The sequence below is a fragment of the Dryas octopetala genome, chromosome 4 (genome assembly GCF_963921425.1).
Source record: "Dryas octopetala chromosome 4, drDryOcto1.1, whole genome shotgun sequence".
Classification (NCBI taxonomy): Eukaryota; Viridiplantae; Streptophyta; class Magnoliopsida; order Rosales; family Rosaceae; genus Dryas; species Dryas octopetala.
The window spans coordinates 23,328,516-23,350,420 of record NC_141369.1 but is presented as its reverse complement, the minus strand read 5'-3'; the positions used below and the strand labels follow the sequence as shown (position 1 = coordinate 23,350,420).

Below are 21,905 nucleotides of genomic sequence, written 5' to 3'. Positions count from 1 at the left end.
TTTAATCTCCTCAATCCCCATCTGCTGGTAGGTTAAAAAACCAGAACACAAATTAGGCAACCAACTCCATAAGAATTTTCTGGTGCCTTACTATGTTGCAGTCTCTCACATCATTTGGGGGAGAGAGTTGCTGTTAGGAGCACTGCCCTTGCTTCCTCCACCTTCTTTCCAACCCAATTTGGCGAAACCTCTACCTAATCCTCTAGTGGTTGATCTTCTCACAGCCATGACTAAAAAATGAAATAAAACATGCAACAACCTTCCTTGTAGTTATAATTATAAGCTTCCAACACTAGGCTTCAAGTATCGAATACAAGTGCCCATCAGTCTATTGAAAGACAAAGAAAAATTGAATAAAATAAAAAGGTAAAATGAAAATTGATGGATCATTTCTACTTTCTTCTCTATCCTCATCCTCACATTCAGGTTTTGACAATGTCCACAAAGGGCACTATAATTACAAAAGGGCAGTAGGACTGACTACTATATGCTTTAGAGGGTGTGCCACATCACCACCACCAGCATGCTTCACAAACTCAGCCGGAGAGAGAAAGCTGCCATGGCAAACACATACTATTCTCACTTCCTCACCCTTCTTGTACCTGTAAAGAAAGCCTTCTATTCTTTTCCCATCAGGGCCATCTCCTTTGGTAGACACACAAGGCATATTTTCCAACACATTCCTCACAATTTCCTTAGTACCCTTATCAGGAACTGTGGGTTTATTACAGTTATTTTGCATTAGGACTCCATTGAACTGACCCGACCTTTGAGTGGTTATCCGCGGGGTGACTGGAAGTTCCTTCTCACTCTTTGGCACAGACTGAACATTGGCTTGGCTTCTTGCTTCAGTGCATTTGTGCACTCCTGCATATACCGAAAGGTAAATTGTGAGAGAAGGGCACAAGAGCTTCAACAGATTTTATCTTCTATAAAATGGGGATACACTGGTCCAGTAGTCCCAGTGACATTGCATAAGAAAACTGGGTGACAAAGTTACAAACCATCCAGTGAGCAATTCAGAGGGATCCAAGACAGCACTGTTGAGCAAGCCTGATCTAGAATTCCACTTTAGGCTACATTGTTTTACTCAATAACTTCAATAAAACACCCCGAGATGTGAACACATCTTGGACCCTTCACAACATGGCTAGCAGCAGCCTCAATTGGTTCATGGAAGAATAAAATTCAGAATAATTGGTGACTACCAAAAAATCTTCCCATACTTAATACACAGTGTATTTGAATCGAGTCATCCATATACCCAAATCAAATGGCATTCATCATACAACCATTTACAAACTACATAAAATACACCCAGAACACCACTGCTAAATATGCCTACAGGATCCAATTTTACAACTTTTGGATGATATACAATTTCAGATAAATTCACACAGCAAAATTAAAAGAACGACAATGGTCGAAAATAAATCACATTAAATTGAAATGAAAATACCTTGAGCAGCTTGGCTCTCAGATTCCGAAATTCCCGATGAGCCACTTCCTTGAGACCCAATGGTCCCCTGAGAGGCTACTGGTGGTGGTAATGGTGGCGGAAGAGGACCATTGCCCTTGAGCATTCCCATGGCTGAAAACTCATCCAAAACCTTGGAAAACTGCTCTTGTCTATGACTTCCATAACAATTTATGTTCTCTGCTCGCTTATCCTCCTCGCAGTTCTCTCGGCTTCGGTCTCTCGGAACCTTTGAATTTCTTTGTTGCTTCTCCGACCGCTTTCGCTTGGCTTCCATTCTTCTCAGACTCTGCAACTCCTTCCTCTTCCTCCACTCCTCTGTTTCTGTGGGAAGAGAGCAAGTCCTCATAAGAGGCATCAGAGACGGCGGAGGCACCGGAAACGCCGAGTCGTCATCTCGTGTTGTTGGGGTCGTGGAGAAGTCAGGGATTGAAGACGAGCGTTTGAGTGCGAGCGTCTTCGCTCTTTTTGGGTCGACCCCGAATCGACCATTCAATGAAAGCCCCAGGCTCAGCTCAATCTCCTCAGAATCTTGGCTTGGCTCTTCAAATTTTGAAGAGAAATCGTTCCCGGATACTATTCTCCGCAGCAGATCTCCCGGAAAATCACTCATTTGCATTGAGAAAAGCTGTTGGGTTGCTCTGTTTCCGCCTTCCTCTGTTTGCGCCATTGAAATGGATTGCAGAGCCAAACCAAATCGCTCAAATTTAGAGACCCAGATAAAATTTCTTTATTTTTGTTTTATTTTTAAAACCAGGAAGTAGAATTACAGCAGAAAATCCAAAGAAGAAGCTGAGAAAAATAGGAAATTCGATTGAATTCTCTGTCAGCTTACGAGTCCTATGTTTTCCATTGAAATGGCAATTCCAACCTTGTTCCCACCAAACACTGCACCATTAACCCTACATTTTCTCGCATTTTCTCGGCAAGAAGTTCCCGGTAAAAAAGAGACAACAAGACCCATTAGGGGCAGCGAAGCAAGAGACACATGAAACAGAAGAAAATCGACACACAGATCAATGACCAAAGTATAACAATTCTCAGAACAGAGAAGGAAAAAAGGACTAAAAGAAAAGAAAAAATAATAATAATTTTTTTGGCTTCAGAAATTACCGAAAACACCCTGAAAGTCGTAGAGTCGCGACACGTGGAGGCCATGAAGACCCCCAACCAGCACGTGGCGCAGAGACGCAGATCTGAAGCACAGTCCGAACATGCGTCGTCACCTCTTTGGTTTATTAGATTAGGTTCCCAGAGGACACGTGTCTATCGGGCGATGTGGAGGTCCTGGAAGGTGCCGCGTGTCCCAGAAAATATCCTCGTCGTAGTGAGTAGAGCCGCAATTTTCTTAATTAGGGATGGCAACGGGGCGTGTTCGAGGCGGGTTTGCCAATACCATACCCGCCCCGCCGGGTAATCGGGCCCCCATCGGGGGTATTCGGAGCCCCTATTATTTTCAAAAAAATAATTTTTTTTATTAATAACATATCAAATTAATATAAATATATAATATAATAGATGAAATACATTAAAATTCATCATATTATATTACAATAACACTAAATCATAAAGAGAACACTATTAAATTTTAAAGATATGCAACTAAAATTAAGAAAATAAATTAAAATATAATTATTTAATATAATATTTTTATTAAACGGGTATACGGGGCGGGGCGGGGATGGGGATGGTATTACCATACCCGCTTAATCGGGGCGGGTCCCCACGGGGATTTTCGGGGGCAGGGAATTTTGCCATCCCTATTCTTAATTCAATACGTAATATCTACCTAACCAGAAATTATTGTGACCTTAATATCACGTTGCATAATGATGTGGTATTATTAATTCATTTAAATTATAATAAGTATATAATAATTAATTTTTAAAATTCTAAAATTTAAGAAAAAATCTTTAAAATCATCCGCGTGTTATAATTTTAATAAATTTATAACACAATGTCATTATATCATATAGTGTTACGATTACATACAATAATTTTTTATATCGAATTTGTAAAAGTGAAGTGAAGCGCCTCATGCCCCTAGACATCATCATGTGGACAAATTATTTTATATAATCAATATATTAAAATGCGGTATAATCAATCTATGTATAATAATATAAATATATATTATTAATATTATAATTTATTAATACAACAATAATGCTAGTTGTCCCACATTTTTTTTTTCCACATTTGTATCTCACCTGATGTGTCATTATTTTACTGGATATGTATTTCTTTTTTCTTTTTTAGGTTTTATTTTTTAATTTGTAGTGTCAAATGTATGAATGCCATGTAAGATGGTATGAAATTGTGGTATAAAAATGTGGTAAGTGTAGCATTACTGAGGGAGCTACTCGCTAGCGGAGACAGACATGGTATTCTCTTAGAGAAAGGACTGGCCTCTAATTCAGATAAAAAGAAATTTATAAACAATAAATAATTCATCCAATTAGATGAGTCATTATCAACCGTTATCTAACTTATCTTTTTGTTTTGCTTATTCAATTTTATTTTTTACTGATAATTTTTCATATCACTCAAATCTAGATTCATTCGAAATTTTATTTTATTTAATAAAAAAATCTGGCGTGTATGTTGATAACTTGATATGATAAATTAAATATTATTGTAGGTTTATAGAAAACATCCATGAGCCCCAAAGGCTAAAGCTCACTGGAAATTACATCCCTTGGGCTTTGGCTAAAAGCAAATTAAATGAGGAAGCAAATTGTTGGTTAAAATAAAAGAAATGCTAATTTTTAACAAGAAAAAAAAGAGAGAGCAAAAGTCAAACAAATTAAGAGTATGATTTCGGGTGAGGAGTGATGAGAAATTGAAAGATGGATGGAGGTATGAGGTGTGGACCCCAAGAAGCAAGAGGGCCAAGTTGCCAGATTATTTTTTCTACTTTGTTGAGGGGATGAAAGCGCCACGTGTCGGCATGCAGCTAAGATACAAGCGTGTCCGTAGAGGATTGCATGGAGACAGCGAAGCAGGGCTAGTTGGGGACAACGTGTACAGTCAGAAGATATCACCGAGGATTCGTCCACGCTCCATGGGGAAAAGCGAAGACGTCACTTCCCGTGTCGTACGCACGCGTCGTGTCTGACGCTTTTGTTCTTTAAAGTTAAATGATAAAGTAAAACATCGGATGTTGAGCTAAAATTATTTGTTTGTTCGTAAGTATCAAAAACGTTCATCATTTCTTAATATATCTTTTCTTTTTCTAACTATTTATTAATATTTCTAATCATTTGTTTAGATGTATCAATCTTTCTACATTAACTTTTCAATCTTTGTTTAGACACCGGAAAAGTTGGATAAACAGCAGCGTGAAACGAAATTATCAGAGATTTTTTCACATTAAGCAGGGTTAAATAGCATGGAATACCAAATCTTGAAGAAGAAGAAAGTCAAACCAACAATCAATGGTGAAATCCATTCAGAATTCAAAGTATACCCCAAAAAAGTCCCATCTATTCAACTGTTGGGATCTTCCGATTACAACTACTAGACACTACAACTATGTTGATCAACAAAGGAACAAAAAAAACTACAACTACGCAACTCCCATCATAGTATTCTCAAAAGTTTCTGGTAAAACTGGAGACTGACCTGAAGTTTCTGAACAGTTACATCACTGGTCATACGACTCATACCCAATTGAGACAAAATTCTATAATGGTAAAATAATCCTAAGCTACACCAAATGCCTCTTCATCTCAATGTTACTCCAATTCAGAGTCTTTGGCTTTCTCATATGATATGATTAAAATACTTTCAACACTTTCCCGAATCATGGAAGCAATTTGTTAAAGCATTCCCACAAAAAAAATCACTACGCATATAATCATTTGGACGAATCATGCAGCACCAGCATTCTGCTTTGGTCCATTTGGACGGCCACCTCTCCCTCTCCCTTGCTGATAACCATTTCCACCATGCCCAGCTGGACCCCTTCCTCGGCTTGTGAATTCTCCCCTAATCCCATACTCGTTTCTACCAAAGCTCCGGCCACCGACATAATTCCCACGGCCTCTAAAGCTGTCATTCCGAAACCCACCCCTTCCAGAAGGAAACCTACCTCTTCCACTGCTACCAACTGGAAAAACCAGCATCATAGAGAGAATTTGTCTTTAAAATAACATATGGAGCTTAGTCATCCAAATAAAGCAGTGTCATCAAATGGTTTAACATTTATGAACATTTTCTTTGTACACGTTTTTTTAATATCATCAAATAACAGATTCTATTAAATTAATGAAGGAGAATCACATAAATTGTACACTTTCCACTTACCTCGAGTAGTAGTTCTCTTTATCTCAATGACAGCTTGACAGTCACCAATAGTGATTGGTGAAGCCTGAAACATTAAGTTTTCCTTATTAGATACACAAGAAACCCAATCAAATATCAGAAATGAAACATGGTTGAAAGTTATACAAGTTTTGAAAGTTACCAGACAAAAATAAGTAACTAATCCCTTTAGCAGATTAGTTAAATGAGAAAAACAACTAAGCAAATAGGAATTTTGGCGCTAAACAATAGCCAACATATATCACGAGGCTTGCAGCTCCAATGGTAGAGAGTATTTATCCCCTTTGGCCTCTTTGTACCGAAAAACTAAAAACAATTCATTTTTATCAAAATGCCTAGTTTTGTTTGTTTGCTACATACTTCATACATGTCTTGTTTCAAGATTCATCCACTAACCAAAACTTTTGAGTCATGTTTAATAAAGTTATTTGCAAATTCAGCCTGACTTGAGAAAGAAATGTACTATTATCTAAATACCATCTTCGGAAGTTTGCAGTCAAGTTCCATTTTGGGAACTCCAATGGATCAGATAATAAGCACAGTTTTCTACATACTGCTAGGTGATTGATGATAAAGTATAATAGAACTTCTTTAACCATCTAATAGTTGCAGCATATCAACTTTGTGGCTTTACAATGTTGCATGAAACTATGACAACCCAAACTACATGTGCTTAGAGCCTTGGATTAACATGCTATGAAGATTGTATTACCCATCAGCTAAGGTGAAAAGAACCTCCAAAAACTTGATTCAACAGACTACCACTAGAACCAAAGGCCAATAAGAAGACAATGGAAAAAAGAGTTCCCATATCCTATCTATATTGTTCTAATCAGACTGAATTTTGACATGACATGGAAAGAAATCAAAAGATGTAATCATGGAAATTAATCATATAGCAGCATCCTCACCCTATTGATATTTCAATATTTAAAAATTAATTAAAACTAGACCTACCTGGATAGCACTATTCATGGAACTTAAAGACTGAAATTCAACAAATCCAAAACAGTATCCCTGCAGCTGCACACCACAATATTTTGGAAAAGAGACAAATATGTGTCAGAAAAACCAGATCTGGGCCAGAGACACTTCTAGCATGCAAGGCATTAGAGGCTAACCTTCTTATTTCGGACTTGGACACCTCCTTGCTTTATTGGTCCAAATTTCTTGAATTCTACCTCAAGTTCATCACCCGTCACATTTAAGGGCAAATTCCGTATGTAAATAGAATAGCCCTCAACTATAAGAAATGCAATTGTTTCATTTTAGAAACTCAAATCTTATCAAGAAATGAAAGAGAAACAAAATACTTAACAATTTAATGCCATATTTCATGATTATATGGTTTAATTTAAATATAAGCACATTAACAAACTATTTTTTAGTTCTGTGAAGATTTCTAAATGGAAACTTGCAACTATAAAGAGAAGAAACAAGGGGGCATAAGTCAGAAAAGCCAAACATACCTTCCTCATTAGTATCACTATTCTCTAGAGTACTAGTGCTCGTTGGGGCTGATGCTTCAAGCACAGAAGTAGATGTAGCTGACACAGGCAAATAATCTTCCATTTTCCTAGAAGCCACTTTTACAGTATTAGTAGGCACATAAACCTTAGTTGGTCCTGGACTCCCTTTGGCAACTTTGACCTACAAAAACATTTGATGAACTTCTACAACTATTTCAACAACTTCGGCTAAGGAAAAATCTAGGTGTCCTTAACTCACAATTGATGCATATGACTTCTTTGGAGCATCCTCTTGGGCTGTAGTAGAAGCTGATTCAACTACCACAGGGACATCATTCCCATTTGAATAAGATGGGGGTTCCGCGTCAGATTCTTTCCCATTAGCTGATTGTCTCTCATGGTCTGATGTGTCATGAGCTTTCTCAACAACAATTCGATCCTCTTCAACTTGAGTAGTTTCCAGATCAGGTGCAGGAGGATCAGGAACATGAGTTGGCTCTGCAAACAAACAATAGGAGTGTAAACAAGTTCCTTCTGCAATATCGGAATAGTCACAAAAAAAATAACAGACAAAAGCAAGACATGTTACCCGGATCCTGGTTTGAGAGGACAGCTGTGGTACCATTAACTCCATCAACTGACTGGTTTTCCAACAGTTCTCCATCTTCTACATACCTAAAGACGTCATTCAATACAAAGAACCCATTTTCTTGTGGAGCAAGAAAAAACGATTGGGCAAATTTCCTTTTCAAGTTATCCTTGCCCGTTAAACATCCGGTAACTAACACAGTCACCCCTTCCTGATAAGACTTCTGAGCATCTGCAGTCTTTATCTCGGCCTTAAATTCTGGAAAATCAAAGGAAAGGATCTTCTCATTGATTCCCTGTTCCAAGGAAAAAAAAAAAAAAACATTGAAATGTCCTTGCAACAGGTGATCCTGATAATAATAATAATTAAAATAATAATATTCAAATTACTTTACAGTAGTCATTAACAAGATAGTATCCTGGTTATCAAAAAGATTGTAAAAGAAGGAAAAATTGCTGTTATGCAATCAAACCATATTGTGCTATCAATGCTGTCAACATATAGTATCTTGAGTATCCTCGTAAGCAACCAACAATGTTGCCTCATTTATGAACCACCAGCATATGTTTGTTTATTTAAAGACCACTTTGATGGTTATAGCAAATTTGCTAAAAGAAACAATCCCTTCACAAAAAGTACGTAATAGGCTACCATCAATGAAACTCAAAAAAGAAAAGAAAAGAAAAAGACTGCCTCCAAAAAACTTACTTCCATGGTAGTCACTGATGTCATCACACCACTGGAATCAGGCCGGCTTAGCACGCTTGAATCCTGATAAAATTTATGGACCATTGCTGGGTCATGGTGAAGAATATGGTAATACTGTTCAATGAAAGCATTTGCAACCATTTGGGCAGTAGGTGGTGTTGGAGGAATTGCTGTCTGCAAAGCCATTCTGCTAAAAAAACCAGCATTAAAACACTACTAGAGAATTCCTCAACATCTCTTTAAATCAATAAATGGAAGATAATTAATTCAAAACCTCAAGGTGCAGTGAGTAATAAATAGGAAGAAAGTTTAAGAAGAATCACATAAATAAATATAGCAATATGCACATATATTGTATTTGATTTTACAAAATCAAAGGCACTGAAAAGTGAAAACCCAAGCTTAAAACTAGCCCCTCTATCCTAGAAAGAAAAAAGAATATCCCAGAAAGAAAATAATAACTGCGAAAGAGATAGTAGGAAACTATGGACCGGTGTGGATTACATTGCATGGAAATAGAGCATGAAGGAGCTAGCAATGTAAAGTTTCTTGTAAGGAAAACCCAAAAGACAAGCGAAAAAGAGAGAGCTGGTTATATGAAACAACTACATTCTGAGAAAAACCCTAGAAACATAATAAATTAAACTGATATTCCATAAAACTGAGAATCACATAATCTGCTTTAGTGAGTACTGAGTACTGAATATTTAGGTGAAACCCCAAAATTTGGCACAATAAACAGAAAAAAACTTAGAGCCTCGACGCAACATCACTACATTACCCGGATCCAAACCGAGCAAAGCTGAAAAACTAAACCCTAAATCAACCTCATACCACATATCAAAGAAAACCCATCTCAGAAAATTAGGAATATTGATGAATCAGTAAATAACCAGCCCGACATTCACACCCAGCTAGCATAACATTGCAAAATTAATTAAATTAATTCATCGACCATTATAATGCTTGATCACACAAATAACAGTAAAATTTTGAGCACTAATACGATTCACATAACAATAATAAAAAAGCTTTACAAAGAATGAACAAAATACAACCCAAAAAATCCCACATAAGTGTGCTCACAGAAACCACTGAATGAGTAGAAGTATATGCAATAATCAGAGAAATTACTGGTAATAAAGTACCTTTTGATGGGAATGTTATAGCTCGCTTGCTGGAGACAGAGATTGGGGACGATGGGATGGTACGGTAGCTTCAGCAAAGAAGAGTGAGTGAGAGCGAGAGAGGGAAAGACGAACAGTTAGCGCACGAAAAGAGGGAGAGTCTGAGCGCTACCAGCGCACTCTGATACAATTCACTCTAACAGGTGCACAGATTGGGTCAAGTAACTTTTTTACACTTTGTCAAGTTTTTCTTTCTTTTTTTCACCCTTATACCCTTTTAGGGGTTTTAGGGGTGTTTTGGGGAATGTATTGGTAAATTAGGTGGTGTCCTTGATTTGAATTTTAATGGATTTTAAAAGTCCAATGAAATATAGGTGTACACAATTGAGATTTTAATGGATTCCTCAAAATGTCTCCAATTTATATTTTAATAGATTCTAATAAAATCCAAGTGTCTTAAAAAACTTATGAATTTTATTAAATGATGGATTTGGATAGATTTGAATAAATTTTTTATACATAACAAATTATATGATAATTCTAACCAATTTCTTTGAATTTTGATGAATTTTATGAATTTTAAAATTCATAAAAATCTGAGTTGAGAATATCCTCTTAGTAAGTTACCAAGTACCAACGTACCATTTGTAATTTTAGAAATAATATTAGAAACATGTATCTAGCTTATTTATGATGTGGCTTGTCATAAATAGCAATCCGGTATTATTTTGCATTGTTTTTATATGTATATGGAATTTTTTTAGGATATTTATACGTATATATATATTCTTTTTATATAAAGGTGGAGAAATTTCTTCTTAAAAAAGGTGGAGAAATTCGAGTTTTTTTTTTTTTTTTAACCCTCACATCCCTATATTATAATACTTATATATTAATATTATACTCTAAAACAAAAAATATAAACTCGTTCTACACGTGTGTGGATTAATAACACTATGTAACAGTGTTAGAGTTATACTCAATAAAATTTAGAGACATTTCCTAACAGAGTGGAGTGTGGACAACAATACCACTAGTTCAGTTAGCATACAACAATATAGATTGAATGTCATAATAATTCATGGAAAATATTACATTATAGAGTAAAATAAGTTTTAGCATTTTTCTAATACACATGTGGGGTAGACTAATAAATTCTTAGTTCCAAGTTAATTCAGGTGATTGGCCAATCATTTGGTGTGGGACATGCTTGCATTACCTCAATGTTGGTAACCATACCCAACCAAAATCATGCGTGTAGGACATTTTGGTGGCAAAAGAACTTCATAAAACAACAGAGGGGGAGCTCTAAGGATTTGGTGCAACAATGTGGCAAATAAGTCAATTTGATAGATTTAATGCACCTTTACTTATACTTCACTACTTCTTTCTTTCCAAACTTCAAAAAAATCTCAACAGGCTTTATATCATACATTAAACCCATAACCATAAGGCCATAACAAAGGCCCTTTACTTTAGGCTCAAGAAACAGAGAATAAGAGAAGGAAGCAAAAAGGTCCATCTCATGCTTCTTCACAAATCACAACCAAACAAACTTCAAGCCCACCACTTTTATGCTTAATCATGGCATGTCTGCTCTAACCCTTCCCATTAAATCACTCATCTTAGCTGCTACAAGAATGGCCATCCCCGTCTGTTTCTGCTTTTTTTTTTTTTTTTCATTAAGTTTATGATAGCTTGAATATATCAAATATTTAATTGAAAATGAGTTGTGATTGAAATCCAAATCCACAGAGGAGAAAAACAGAGCTACCTGTTCCAAAGATCACAACATCCTCACGAGATTAATTATTGAGAGCATAATAATTTTCCTACCGACTAATGAACTCCATGCAGTTATTCCAAGAAACAAAGAGAAAAAGAAAATTATTTCTGCTGAATCCAATATCTATGGCTTCAAATCAAAGGTCTTCACTCTTCAAGCCTTTAGCAAAAAGAGAAGAAAAAGCTTCCATATGATGTTCTTTCAAAACCAACCCAACCTCAACACCTGCACCACCATTTCTGCTATCTGATATAGAGATCGCTCCAGTCCTATCTATGGAAACGACCTCGGCCCTCCTCGGCCTTCCCCATCCAAAATCTGTACCATAAATCTCAAACCGATGTGAACCAGCAATGGAAAGCACTCTATCAGTACTCTGCAGGGCATTGCACAATGTTGAAACCCAAGTCTCTGCCCCATCCAAAAGCGTTTTATCCAAACTTTTTATAGCTTCACTAATTGCATTCACAGCCACAACCAACCCATCTTCTCCCAACAGCCCTTTTGTTTCTGCAATTGCTTTACGGTTTGCTATGCAGTTCCCAAAATAGGTTGCAGGCAGAGGAGGGTCCAAGCGAGACCTACAGTCCACATTAAAGACCAGAAGCATTTTGTCGGCTTTGATTTCTTCTGCCTTGGCTAAGCAAACCCATGTATAGGCACATACCAGAGAAAACGTTGACAAATGAAGTAGTGAATGATCTTGTTTCTTCTTTGCTACTGCAGTCATCACCAATTGCCTTAGTATTTGTATTTTTGCGCGTGTGAATTCGAAACTGCCTCGGATTGAATCTGGTGGAGGTTTAAGATCGAAAACCATTAGGCTTCTGTTGTTCGGTCCGCATATATTTAACCATTCATTGGAGTAGATAGATCCCAGCTCAGTTTGGTCCTGAATGCCCATTCTGTCATAACATGGTTTTAGCTCCGATAACAAAGATGGAGACAACAGTCCTCCATGTTTGCATATGCGAGCCCATAATTTGAAAAACGAGGTTGAAGTTTTGCCATCAATGACAGCATGGTGCATGGCTGTTCCAATGGAAAAGCCACGGTTAGGAAACATGGTGATTTGCAAAGCCGTCACCGCGGATTTTTCACGAGACACTGCCAATTGGGGTAGAAGAGGATGGTATTCTTTGGCTTCAAGGAAGTTGGTGCTTGATAGATGGTGGAAATCAGCATCAGACTCGGCTACTGTGAGTGAAACGGCGTCACCTTGGACATAATTGAGAATGGGTTTGTGAGAATTTTGGGACCAAGTGAGGTTTCCTGCGAGGGGTACAAAGTGTTGGAGGGTGAGAGAGAGGGAGGTTTTGAGTTTGGGGAGTATGGAATCGAACAAGAGTTGGTTGGTGTTGGTGTTGGAGTTAGAGGAAGACAATTCATAGAAGAAAATGCGTTGAATGGGTGGAAGCCTGAGCCAGAGGAGGTCAAAGAAGGTTAGAGGCAGGGACTGTGAGGTGTCTGAGTCCGATGAGCCTGGTTGTGGTTGTGGAGCTACCCTGCAAACCTCAACTACTTTCACTGGAATTACTACCTTTGGTGGTGCCATTGGAGATGGAAACCAAGGAGCTATACAACTACTATATAAAAGAAATCAACATTTACGAGTTCAACAACTCCTGATTAAGGGAATCTATGCTGGGATGATCGGTGCCATTACACCACATAAAAGAAATTAAAGTCAAATAGATATGAGTGCGACACATTACCAAATCAATCATATACATGTTGCACAATAACAAATCGGAGTCAAATAAATACTAGTGCATGCAGCATGCCATGTGATTTATGCATAATATTGCTTACTTGCAGCATTATATTGTAGATAGCATATGAAGATGGATGAAGATGGAATTGTATTTTCAGTCATAATGTATACAATTTTAACGATGAAATATATGAACTATTTGAGAATAATTTGGGACTCTTATCTTAGAGAAGTTAATTCGATACAATTCTCACATAATTTGGTTTATATACCAATTTGGCCCAAATTAAAAAAGAAACAGAGATGCAACCTAACCCAAAACACCCAACAATTCTATTGAAACCAACCAATAGCGACCATAATGTATATATATATATATAGTTTCAAATCTTCATCAAGACCTTTAGCAAATATAGAAGCAAAAGCCTCTATATACATTAAGCTTCTGCTCCATATACATTAAGCTTAATGATATCAATGAATATTCTTAATGATATCAATGAATATTGTAAAAGCTATTTATGTACAGCTGTGCCAACTTCTGGGGTGGTCTGTGTCATTAGGTAAGAACCTAGAATGATCTAGTGGCTGTGCGTCTTACAAGCTGCACCTCTATCTCTTCTATTTTTGTGTTTTTTGGTAAATGCAACCTTGTCCTTTTCAATTTATTGGGTTCCCAAATAATGGATAGGTATACAAGGGTACGTCGACATTAATGTCTGTGGATTTGCTTGGAGATCCATTGATCGATCTAGTTCGGTCTTTATGGACTGTAGGTATTTAGGTATCCATCAAACCTAACGCAATAATGTACGACGGCCCAACATTGACCCAAAATACTGCCCAACAAAACTCGACAGATCACTGTTATTATGGTGTTGTCGATCGATCTGACTGTTTTTTGGCAGAGTTACCAAAATATAAAATCTATAAGTGAAATTTAACCAAGTGACCTCTTCGTAAGGTGTATTGCTTTATAACCTTACTTTTTAAAACAGTACAAAATGATTCTTTAGTCAAGTTTTGGATTAAAATACCCTTAAAGATCTGACAAAATAAACATCTCTTTTCAACATGACGAACATGTTAAATTGGCTCAGCACCTAGGTATGTCTAAATTGATATATGTAATTATAATATTATATGTCATAATAATGTGATGTTATTAATTTATTTAAATTATAATATGTGTAAAATTTTAAAAATATTATAATCATACACAATAATTTTTTGTAATAAAAAACCTTATAAATGAGAATTTCGGCCCTCATTAATTTAAAAATTAATATTATTCAAATGTTTTCATTTTATTTATAGATGCTATAGATCGAGGAAGAGAAAAACAAAACAGTACTTTGAAATAAAAACTAATTGACAGACCCTCATTAGACCCATACAAATCTAAATTATTGCATCTTGGGCCAACACAAAACCTAAGATGAGATGCATCATAATTCATAAACCCTAACACCGAAACCAAAGAAAATGAACAGGAGCTGCTGGATCTTGCGAGTATTATTTGATGCGTTGGCTGGCCTCAAAGTTTTTGATGAAGACCTTGAGCAAATAGAGAAGCAAAGGCCTCCATACAATGTTTTTTCAAAACCAAACCAACCTCAACACCTCCACCACCATTCTTGCTATCTGATAAAGAGATGGCACCTGTCTTTACTATGGAGATGACCTCCACCTTCTTCGCTCTTCCCCATCCAAAATCAGTATCGTAAACCTCAAACCGATGTGAGAAGGCAATGGAAAATATTTTAGCAAACTGCTTGAAATCCAGAAATTTTGAAACCCAAAACTCTGCCCCATTCAAAACCCCATCATCCAAACTTTTTATAGCTTGAGTAATTGCATGTACGGCCACAACCAACCCATCTTCTCCCAATAACCCTTGTGTTTCTGCAATTGCTTTACGACCCACAATGCAGTTCCCAAAATAGGTTGCTGGTATAGGAGGGTCCAACCGAGACCGAGAGTCCACCCCAAAAATCACAACTGTTTTGGTGCCAGCTTTGATTTCTTCTGCCTTGACTAAGCAAACCCATGTGTAGGCACATGCTAGAGAAAAAGTCGACAAATGAAGTAGTGAATGATGTTGTTTCTTCTCCGCCAGTGCAGTCATCACAGACTGCCTGAGTGTTTGTATGTTTGTGCGAGTGAACTCGAAGGTGCCTCGAACTAAGTCTGGTACTACTGGAGGTTTATGCTGGTCGAACATTAGACTTCTATTGTTGGGGCTGCCCATGTTTTGGTACTGCTCTGAGTAGATTTCTCCGAGCGCATTGGGGTCCTGGATGACCCTTCTGTCATAAAATGGCTTTAGCTGGTCCGGTAACAAAATAGTTGAAGATGATGATGATCCTCCAAGTCCATGTTTGCATACGTGAGCCCATGATCTAACAAATGAGGTTAAAGTCTTGCCATCTAGGATCGCATGGTGCATGGCTGTTCCAATGGAGAAGCCATGGTTAGGAAAGAGGGTGATTTGCAATGCCATCACTGCGGCCTTTTCGTGAGACACTGCCAATTGGGGTACAAGGGGATGGTATTCTTTGGCTTCACGAAACTCGTCATTGCTTGAAAGACGGTGGAAATCGGCACTGGACTCGGCTATAGTGAGTGAAACGGCGTCGCCTTGGACGTAAATGAGAATGGGTTTGTGGGAATCTTGGGGCCAAGTGAGGTTTCCCGCGAGGGTTACAAAGTGTTGGAGGGTGAGAGAGAGGGAGGCTTTGAGTTTGGGGATTATGGAATCGGAGGAGGAAGTTGTTTGGTACATGTAAAGGAGTTGTACGGGTGCAAATCTGAGCCAGAGTAGATCAAAGAAGGTGAGAGGGAGGGACTGATCTGGTGCGGGTGAGTCTGGTGAGGGTGGCTGTGGAGCCACCCTGCAAACCTCCACTACTTTCACTAATGAGGAGTTTTGGTCTGCCATTGGAGAAGCTAGGAAACTATTAACAAGCTTAATGATATGAATGAATGTAAGGAGCTGAGCCTAGCTACTTGAATCTTATAATGTGGCTGTGTGTCCTCTCAATTTGGTGGGTCCCCAAGCAGGTAATAGAAAGGTACAAAGTTTCTTATATTAATATTGATGTTGTTCATGACAGATTCGGTGGGTTGAGGTTTTTTGGGAAAATAAACACTACAAGAAAAATGTCGATAGATATCAGTCGTGGACTGATATCTATTTGGGTAGCCGTCTGATATAGGGCGTCGTGATATCTAATGTATGGTATTTTAGATATCAGTTTTAAACTGATATGTAAACATTGTTTATTATATCATTTTTTATATTATTTCTGATATCTATAAAATCCGAATATCAATAGTTTTGATCAATACATATCATATTTGAGGTAGAATATAATATAAAATCATGATATCAATATCAGGTTTGAGGTAGAATATGATTTAAAATCTTGATATCAATATCAGGTATATGATAAAATCTGATATGTAATCTCGATATCAATATCAAGTATGAAACACACTCTGATATCTAAATATTGTTTATATATCAGGTCTGAGAGAGAATCTGATATCAAAATGGTATAACACTTCAGTTTTTAGACCAAAACTGATATTATTTATTATTTCAAGTTTTTTAAAAAAAATTGGAATTTATGATATATATTAGTTTTTTTTTCACCTAAAAAGGATATCAATGAATTAAATATACAATTGTGCCTGTAATTTGAAATGGCCTGAAATTTGTGCAAGTATAAAATCTTCCATTCCCATATATTTCATATTTTAAGCACCAATTAACATTCAACGTACCCAAAAAGGGATTACAATATAATATCCAACAAGTAGTTCTATAGTTAAGGAAATACATAAATAATTACTAAGGTATGACTGATTGTACTAATTTGAAGACACAAAAGCTGACAACTTCATCTAGCTAGTGGAGTAGAATCATTCACATCTTAAAGTTGTGTTGATTGAGACTAAATATACATAAGCTCTTCTCATGAACACTAGACCTGCAAAAGCATAATGCAATGGTCTTTAATATTATTGGCTAATATACTGAACAAATGGTCCAAGATTTAAAACAAAATCACAACAATACACACAAGGAAAGAATCTATATCCAATGTTGTACATAAAAAATAAAAAAGTTGATAGTGATGAATATATATATATATTAAGGTTTTGACAAGGTTAAAAATATCAAGAGTTGTTTACAACACAACCAAGAAAATATATGAACTATGATACTCATCTACAACTTTGACATACCCAATTCTTGAAGCTTTAGCAAAGTTACTAAGCCATTTAGCAAAGTTACTAAGCCATTTATAAACATTATAAAATCATAGACAAGCAAGACCAAATGGAATGGCAGGTACATTTAGAAATGGCTTCATATTCAGTAATAACTAGATAAGAAATAAATGAACAAAAATTATGTTATTTTTTTTATACAATTTACCATGAAACTCAAAGTAAAAAAAAAAAAAAAGAAGCAGAATGAGGTGAGGAAACAAGTATTAAAGTACTATAGTAGGACACCTAAGTAACTCATTTCTTTCTTCATGTTTTCAGTTTAATAGGAATGTAGTTTATACTGTTATCTTTACTAGTCATACAAAACTCTCACGTAATCTTCTCAAAGATTAATACTTAAACATTTTCTATTACCATCAGAACTTGTGTAAAGGCATAGCACTCATAAAAAAATGACTTAAAACCAATTAAGTCCCAAATTTCTTGATAAGCTACTTAGATACAGCCCAAAGGCCAAGATTTAACTCAAAACAACTACAAGCAACTGGAAATTAAAAGTATTATGGTAGTGAGAAGCTACAATGCCAAATTATTAGCCAAGTAACTCAAAACTCTCACAATATGAAGGAAAGGTAAACAACTTCCACATATAGTTACTTAAAACCCTTGTATGCCTTTGATTAAAATGACCAAAAAACCCTTTTGATGCTTATAACCTAGAACAGTCTCAAATAGAAATAGAAAATTAAAAAAACAAGTAGAGGGAAGTAAATTCTTCCATCACATAACTTCAGTATCTTAGTATGTCTCAGTAGAGGCAAGCATATAAGTAAAAATGCAAATATGCAATAAGTAATCTTGAAACTAGCACACACTATTGGTAAAATATAATTAGGTTACACAATGAACTATTAAAGCATATTTAATATGGTGTAACATAAAGTCTAAGGGACTGCATAATAGAAAAATAAGAAGCAATAGATTTGGGTCAAGAATGTTACTTGCTATTTTTAATTCATGGACAACATTAGGTGTGTCTTCGCACAAAGGCGGTTGGACTCTTAATTCAGTCAGCCTGACCTGCAAAACAACAATCAAGACAACCCAACCCATACACCAACAGAAGCTACAAACCAACTTCACAATTCTTGCATAAGAATAAAAACCAAACAAAACAAAGCCAAATGGTAGAATTCAATAGAACTAATTCTCTCACCTTGACTTTACATTCCTATTTTATATAAATATGCACTAGGCAGTCAAAATTGATTGGATACCACAATGATTTTCCACTATGATTAAAAATGAAATGCAAATCATGCAAAACAAAGTTTGCATGTCTAACAAATGTGAGTATGCTTGACTATACATGTAAACGTCCATACATACATAGATAAATAAACACATACATATACATATATATACAGCTGAAAAGATGAAATCTCACCACTGTGCATCTCAACTGTTTATATCTGATTAAACAGCTAAACAGTTGTTTAATCAGAATGTTTAATTTCAAATGAATGATTAACAATTAAATCTGAAATTGATCCATGTCAGGCCAAAATCAAGCAGTCCGATCAAAACAAGAACACTCCAAGACTAAAGCTCAATTTCGGCTTTGGATCCAAATGACTCAGAATTGAGAAATTACCTTATCGATTGGAGCACGAAGAGATGGATCAGTTAGCGATTGCTTCAGAGATTTGAGGTTGTTAAGCATCTCCTTCAGTTCCACCTCCATTGCCTCTCTCTCTCTCTCGCTCTCTGAAGCTTGATCTATTTTTCGAAAACAGTTTGTATTTTATTAATTAGTCCTAAAACTCAGCAAGTGTACTAAATAGAAAATCAGTGGAATCCAAATCCACCACAAAATCAAACACAAAACTGCTCTAAGCCACAGACCCATCCCAAAACCCAGCCATAACCACATTCAGACCCAAAATTGATGTGGGAAATTCTTAAAAATTAAAAAAATTAAAAGCTTAAAATCAAAGTACACCAAATAAATTTGAAACCCTAAATGAACAGAATTGAAAGACAGAAGAATTGAAGACAGAGAAGGATGGAAGACAGAGAATGCAGGGAAACCCACATACCTTTCAAACTGGAAGTCGACGCCGCAACCCTAAGCCTGAAATTTGGAGAAGCTTCTCTGGCGACCAACGACAGCCGCTGGTAGATCGAGCAGGAGTAGGGAGGCGTACTGCGTGCGAGTGTGTGACTCTGAAAATCAGTGGAATCCAAATCCACCACAAAATCAAACACAAAACTGCTCTAAGCCACAGACCCATCCCAAAACCCAGCCATAACCACATTCAGACCCAAAATTGATGTGGGGAATTCTTAGAAATTAAAAAAAATTAAAAGCTTAAAATCAAAGTACATCAAATAAATTTGAAACCCTAAATGAACAGAATTGGAAGACAGAAGAATTGAAGACAGAGAAGGATGGAAGACAGAGAATGCAGGGAAACCCACATACCTTTCGAACTGGAAGTCGACGCCGCAACCCTAAGCCTGAAATTTGGAGAAGCTTTTCTGGCGACCATCGACAGCCGCTGGTAGATCGAGCAGGAGTAGGGAGGCGTACTAGGTGCGAGTGTGCGACTTTAAGTGTGGGTGCGTTTGAGTGAGGTGTTGTGCCCGCGTGTGTGCTCCTAATTTTCCTTTTAGGTCAACTTTTTTTTTTTTGGGTCAAAGGTCAACTTATGTAGTTAAGATATCAGTTGACTTTTAATTAAACTGATATGTTAATAATATAAACAAAACAAAAACATTTTATATCAGGTTTGTTTAGGTGTGTTTGGGTGGCAGGAGGATATGTAAACTTATAATATCATTTCACTGTTTAGACTGATGTCTTTATAAATTTTAGAAAAAAGAAAAATATTATATATCAGTTGAAAAAGATCATGTGATTTCTAATAGAGTTTAGAAATCAGCTAAAAAATTATCTGATATTATAATTTTTATAATATCAGTCGATTTCAAATCTGATATAAAATGGGTGATATCTATTGACAGTTTTCTTGTAGTGAAAGGTACGATGATGGATGAAAATATCCACCGTTTAGAGTTTTAGATTGTCAGTAGCTTAAAATTAATATAAAATAAAAAAACAAGAACCCCGGTGCCCCACACAGTCACCACCCTCCTCACGGCTGGCCCCTCTGTTTTCGTTTCTCTTTCTTTTACTTGTCAAGAGCTTTAGCAAAATGAGAAGCAAAAGCTTCCATATATATGATGCTTTTTCAAAACCAAGCCAACCTCAACACCTCCACCACCATTCTTGGTATCTGAAAGAGAGATCGCTCCTCTTTTATCTATGGAAACCACCTCCACCCTCTTCAGCCTTCCCAAACCAAAATCAGTACCATAAATCTCAAACCGATGCGAACCAGCTAATGAATAAAACCCTTCAGTCTGCACAAAGTTGACGATTTCCGAAACCCAGCTTTCTGCCTCCTCCAAAACCCCTTTGTCCAAACTCTTTATAGCCTCACTAATTGCACCCACCGCCACAACCAACCCATCTTCTCCCACCAGCCCTTTTGTTTCTGCAACTCCTGCATGGGCCACCAGGCAGTTCCCAAAATAGGTCTCGGGTATAGGAGGGTCCAACCGAAACCTACAGTCCACTGTAAAGCCCTGAATCGTCTTTTCGCTTTTTATTTCCTGTGCCTTGACTAAGGCAATTGCTAGAGAAAATGTTGACAAATGAAGTACTGACTCATCTGCTTGTTTCTTTGTCATTGTAGACATTACATGTTGCCTATGTGTTTGCATTTTTGCGCGACTGAATTCGAAGGTGGCTCGAATTGTGGCTGGTGGGGGTTTAAGCTCCATATACATTAAGCTTCTGTTGTTGGGCCCGCCCATGTTTAGCCAGTCCTTCAAGTAGGCCGCTTCGACCCGGGCCGGGTCGTGAATGAGCCAGAGTAGGTCAAAGAAGGTGAGAGGGAGGGACTGATCTGGTGTGGGTGGCTGTGGAGCCACCCTGCATACCTCCACAACTTACACTGATGAGGAGTTTTGGTGTGCCATTGGAGAAGCTTGGAAACTGTAACAAGCTTAATGATATCAATAAAATAAACTTGGACACTTGACACTTGACAGAGGTAGAAAGGAAATAAAATAATGTGAGTTTTCTTGGATAGAACTTACCAATTAATTAGATAGCATGAGGCTGATCGGTTCATGCATTACAAATTTCTTATATTAATATTGATCTTGTTTATGAGAGATTTGGTAGGTTGAGGTTTAAGGATTCAGTTGGATGAAATTGAAGTTTGGTATTTTAGTTCATCAAAGTGGGATTACAGATGGGAGGAATTTAATTGCACGTTCTGATATTTTTCCTTTTGTAATAGTATTTGATTGAAGTGCACGTACGGCCTAAATTCCATATGGAGTTTGATTAGTACAAGCAAATTAAGAAGGTGATTGGAGAGTATAAAGGGAAGG

At 36.8% G+C, this 21,905-nt stretch overlaps 2 protein-coding genes and 3 pseudogenes across 2 annotated transcripts; all 5 read right to left on the bottom strand.

The window, feature by feature from the left end:
* Positions 1 to 329: 329 nt before the first annotated feature.
* Positions 330 to 2,492, bottom strand: LOC147288459 (ninja-family protein AFP3-like). Its single transcript, XM_086238930.1, has 2 exons — positions 1,460 to 2,492; positions 330 to 867 (listed from the first exon to the last, which is right to left on the bottom strand). The coding sequence occupies exons 1-2, from the start codon at positions 2,145 to 2,147 to the stop codon at positions 458 to 460; spliced, it is 1,098 nt and encodes a 365-aa protein (XP_086095056.1). The 5' UTR covers positions 2,148 to 2,492; the 3' UTR covers positions 330 to 457.
* Positions 2,493 to 4,949: 2,457 nt separating this feature from the next.
* LOC147288458 (nuclear transport factor 2-like) lies at positions 4,950 to 9,892 on the bottom strand. The gene is made up of 9 exons (XM_086238929.1): positions 9,718 to 9,892; positions 8,570 to 8,756; positions 7,862 to 8,156; positions 7,532 to 7,770; positions 7,273 to 7,453; positions 6,925 to 7,046; positions 6,761 to 6,826; positions 5,786 to 5,849; positions 4,950 to 5,588 (listed from the first exon to the last, which is right to left on the bottom strand). Exons 2-9 carry the CDS (start codon positions 8,753 to 8,755, stop codon positions 5,350 to 5,352), a joined length of 1,392 nt encoding a protein of 463 aa, XP_086095055.1. The 5' UTR covers position 8,756; positions 9,718 to 9,892; the 3' UTR covers positions 4,950 to 5,349.
* Positions 9,893 to 11,618: 1,726 nt separating this feature from the next.
* LOC147288457 (phenolic glucoside malonyltransferase 1 pseudogene) lies at positions 11,619 to 13,037 on the bottom strand (annotated as a pseudogene).
* Positions 13,038 to 14,733: 1,696 nt separating this feature from the next.
* On the bottom strand, positions 14,734 to 16,137 carry LOC147288456 (phenolic glucoside malonyltransferase 2 pseudogene; annotated as a pseudogene).
* Positions 16,138 to 20,632: 4,495 nt separating this feature from the next.
* LOC147288455 (anthocyanin 5-aromatic acyltransferase-like) lies at positions 20,633 to 21,847 on the bottom strand (annotated as a pseudogene).
* Positions 21,848 to 21,905: the final 58 nt, after the last annotated feature.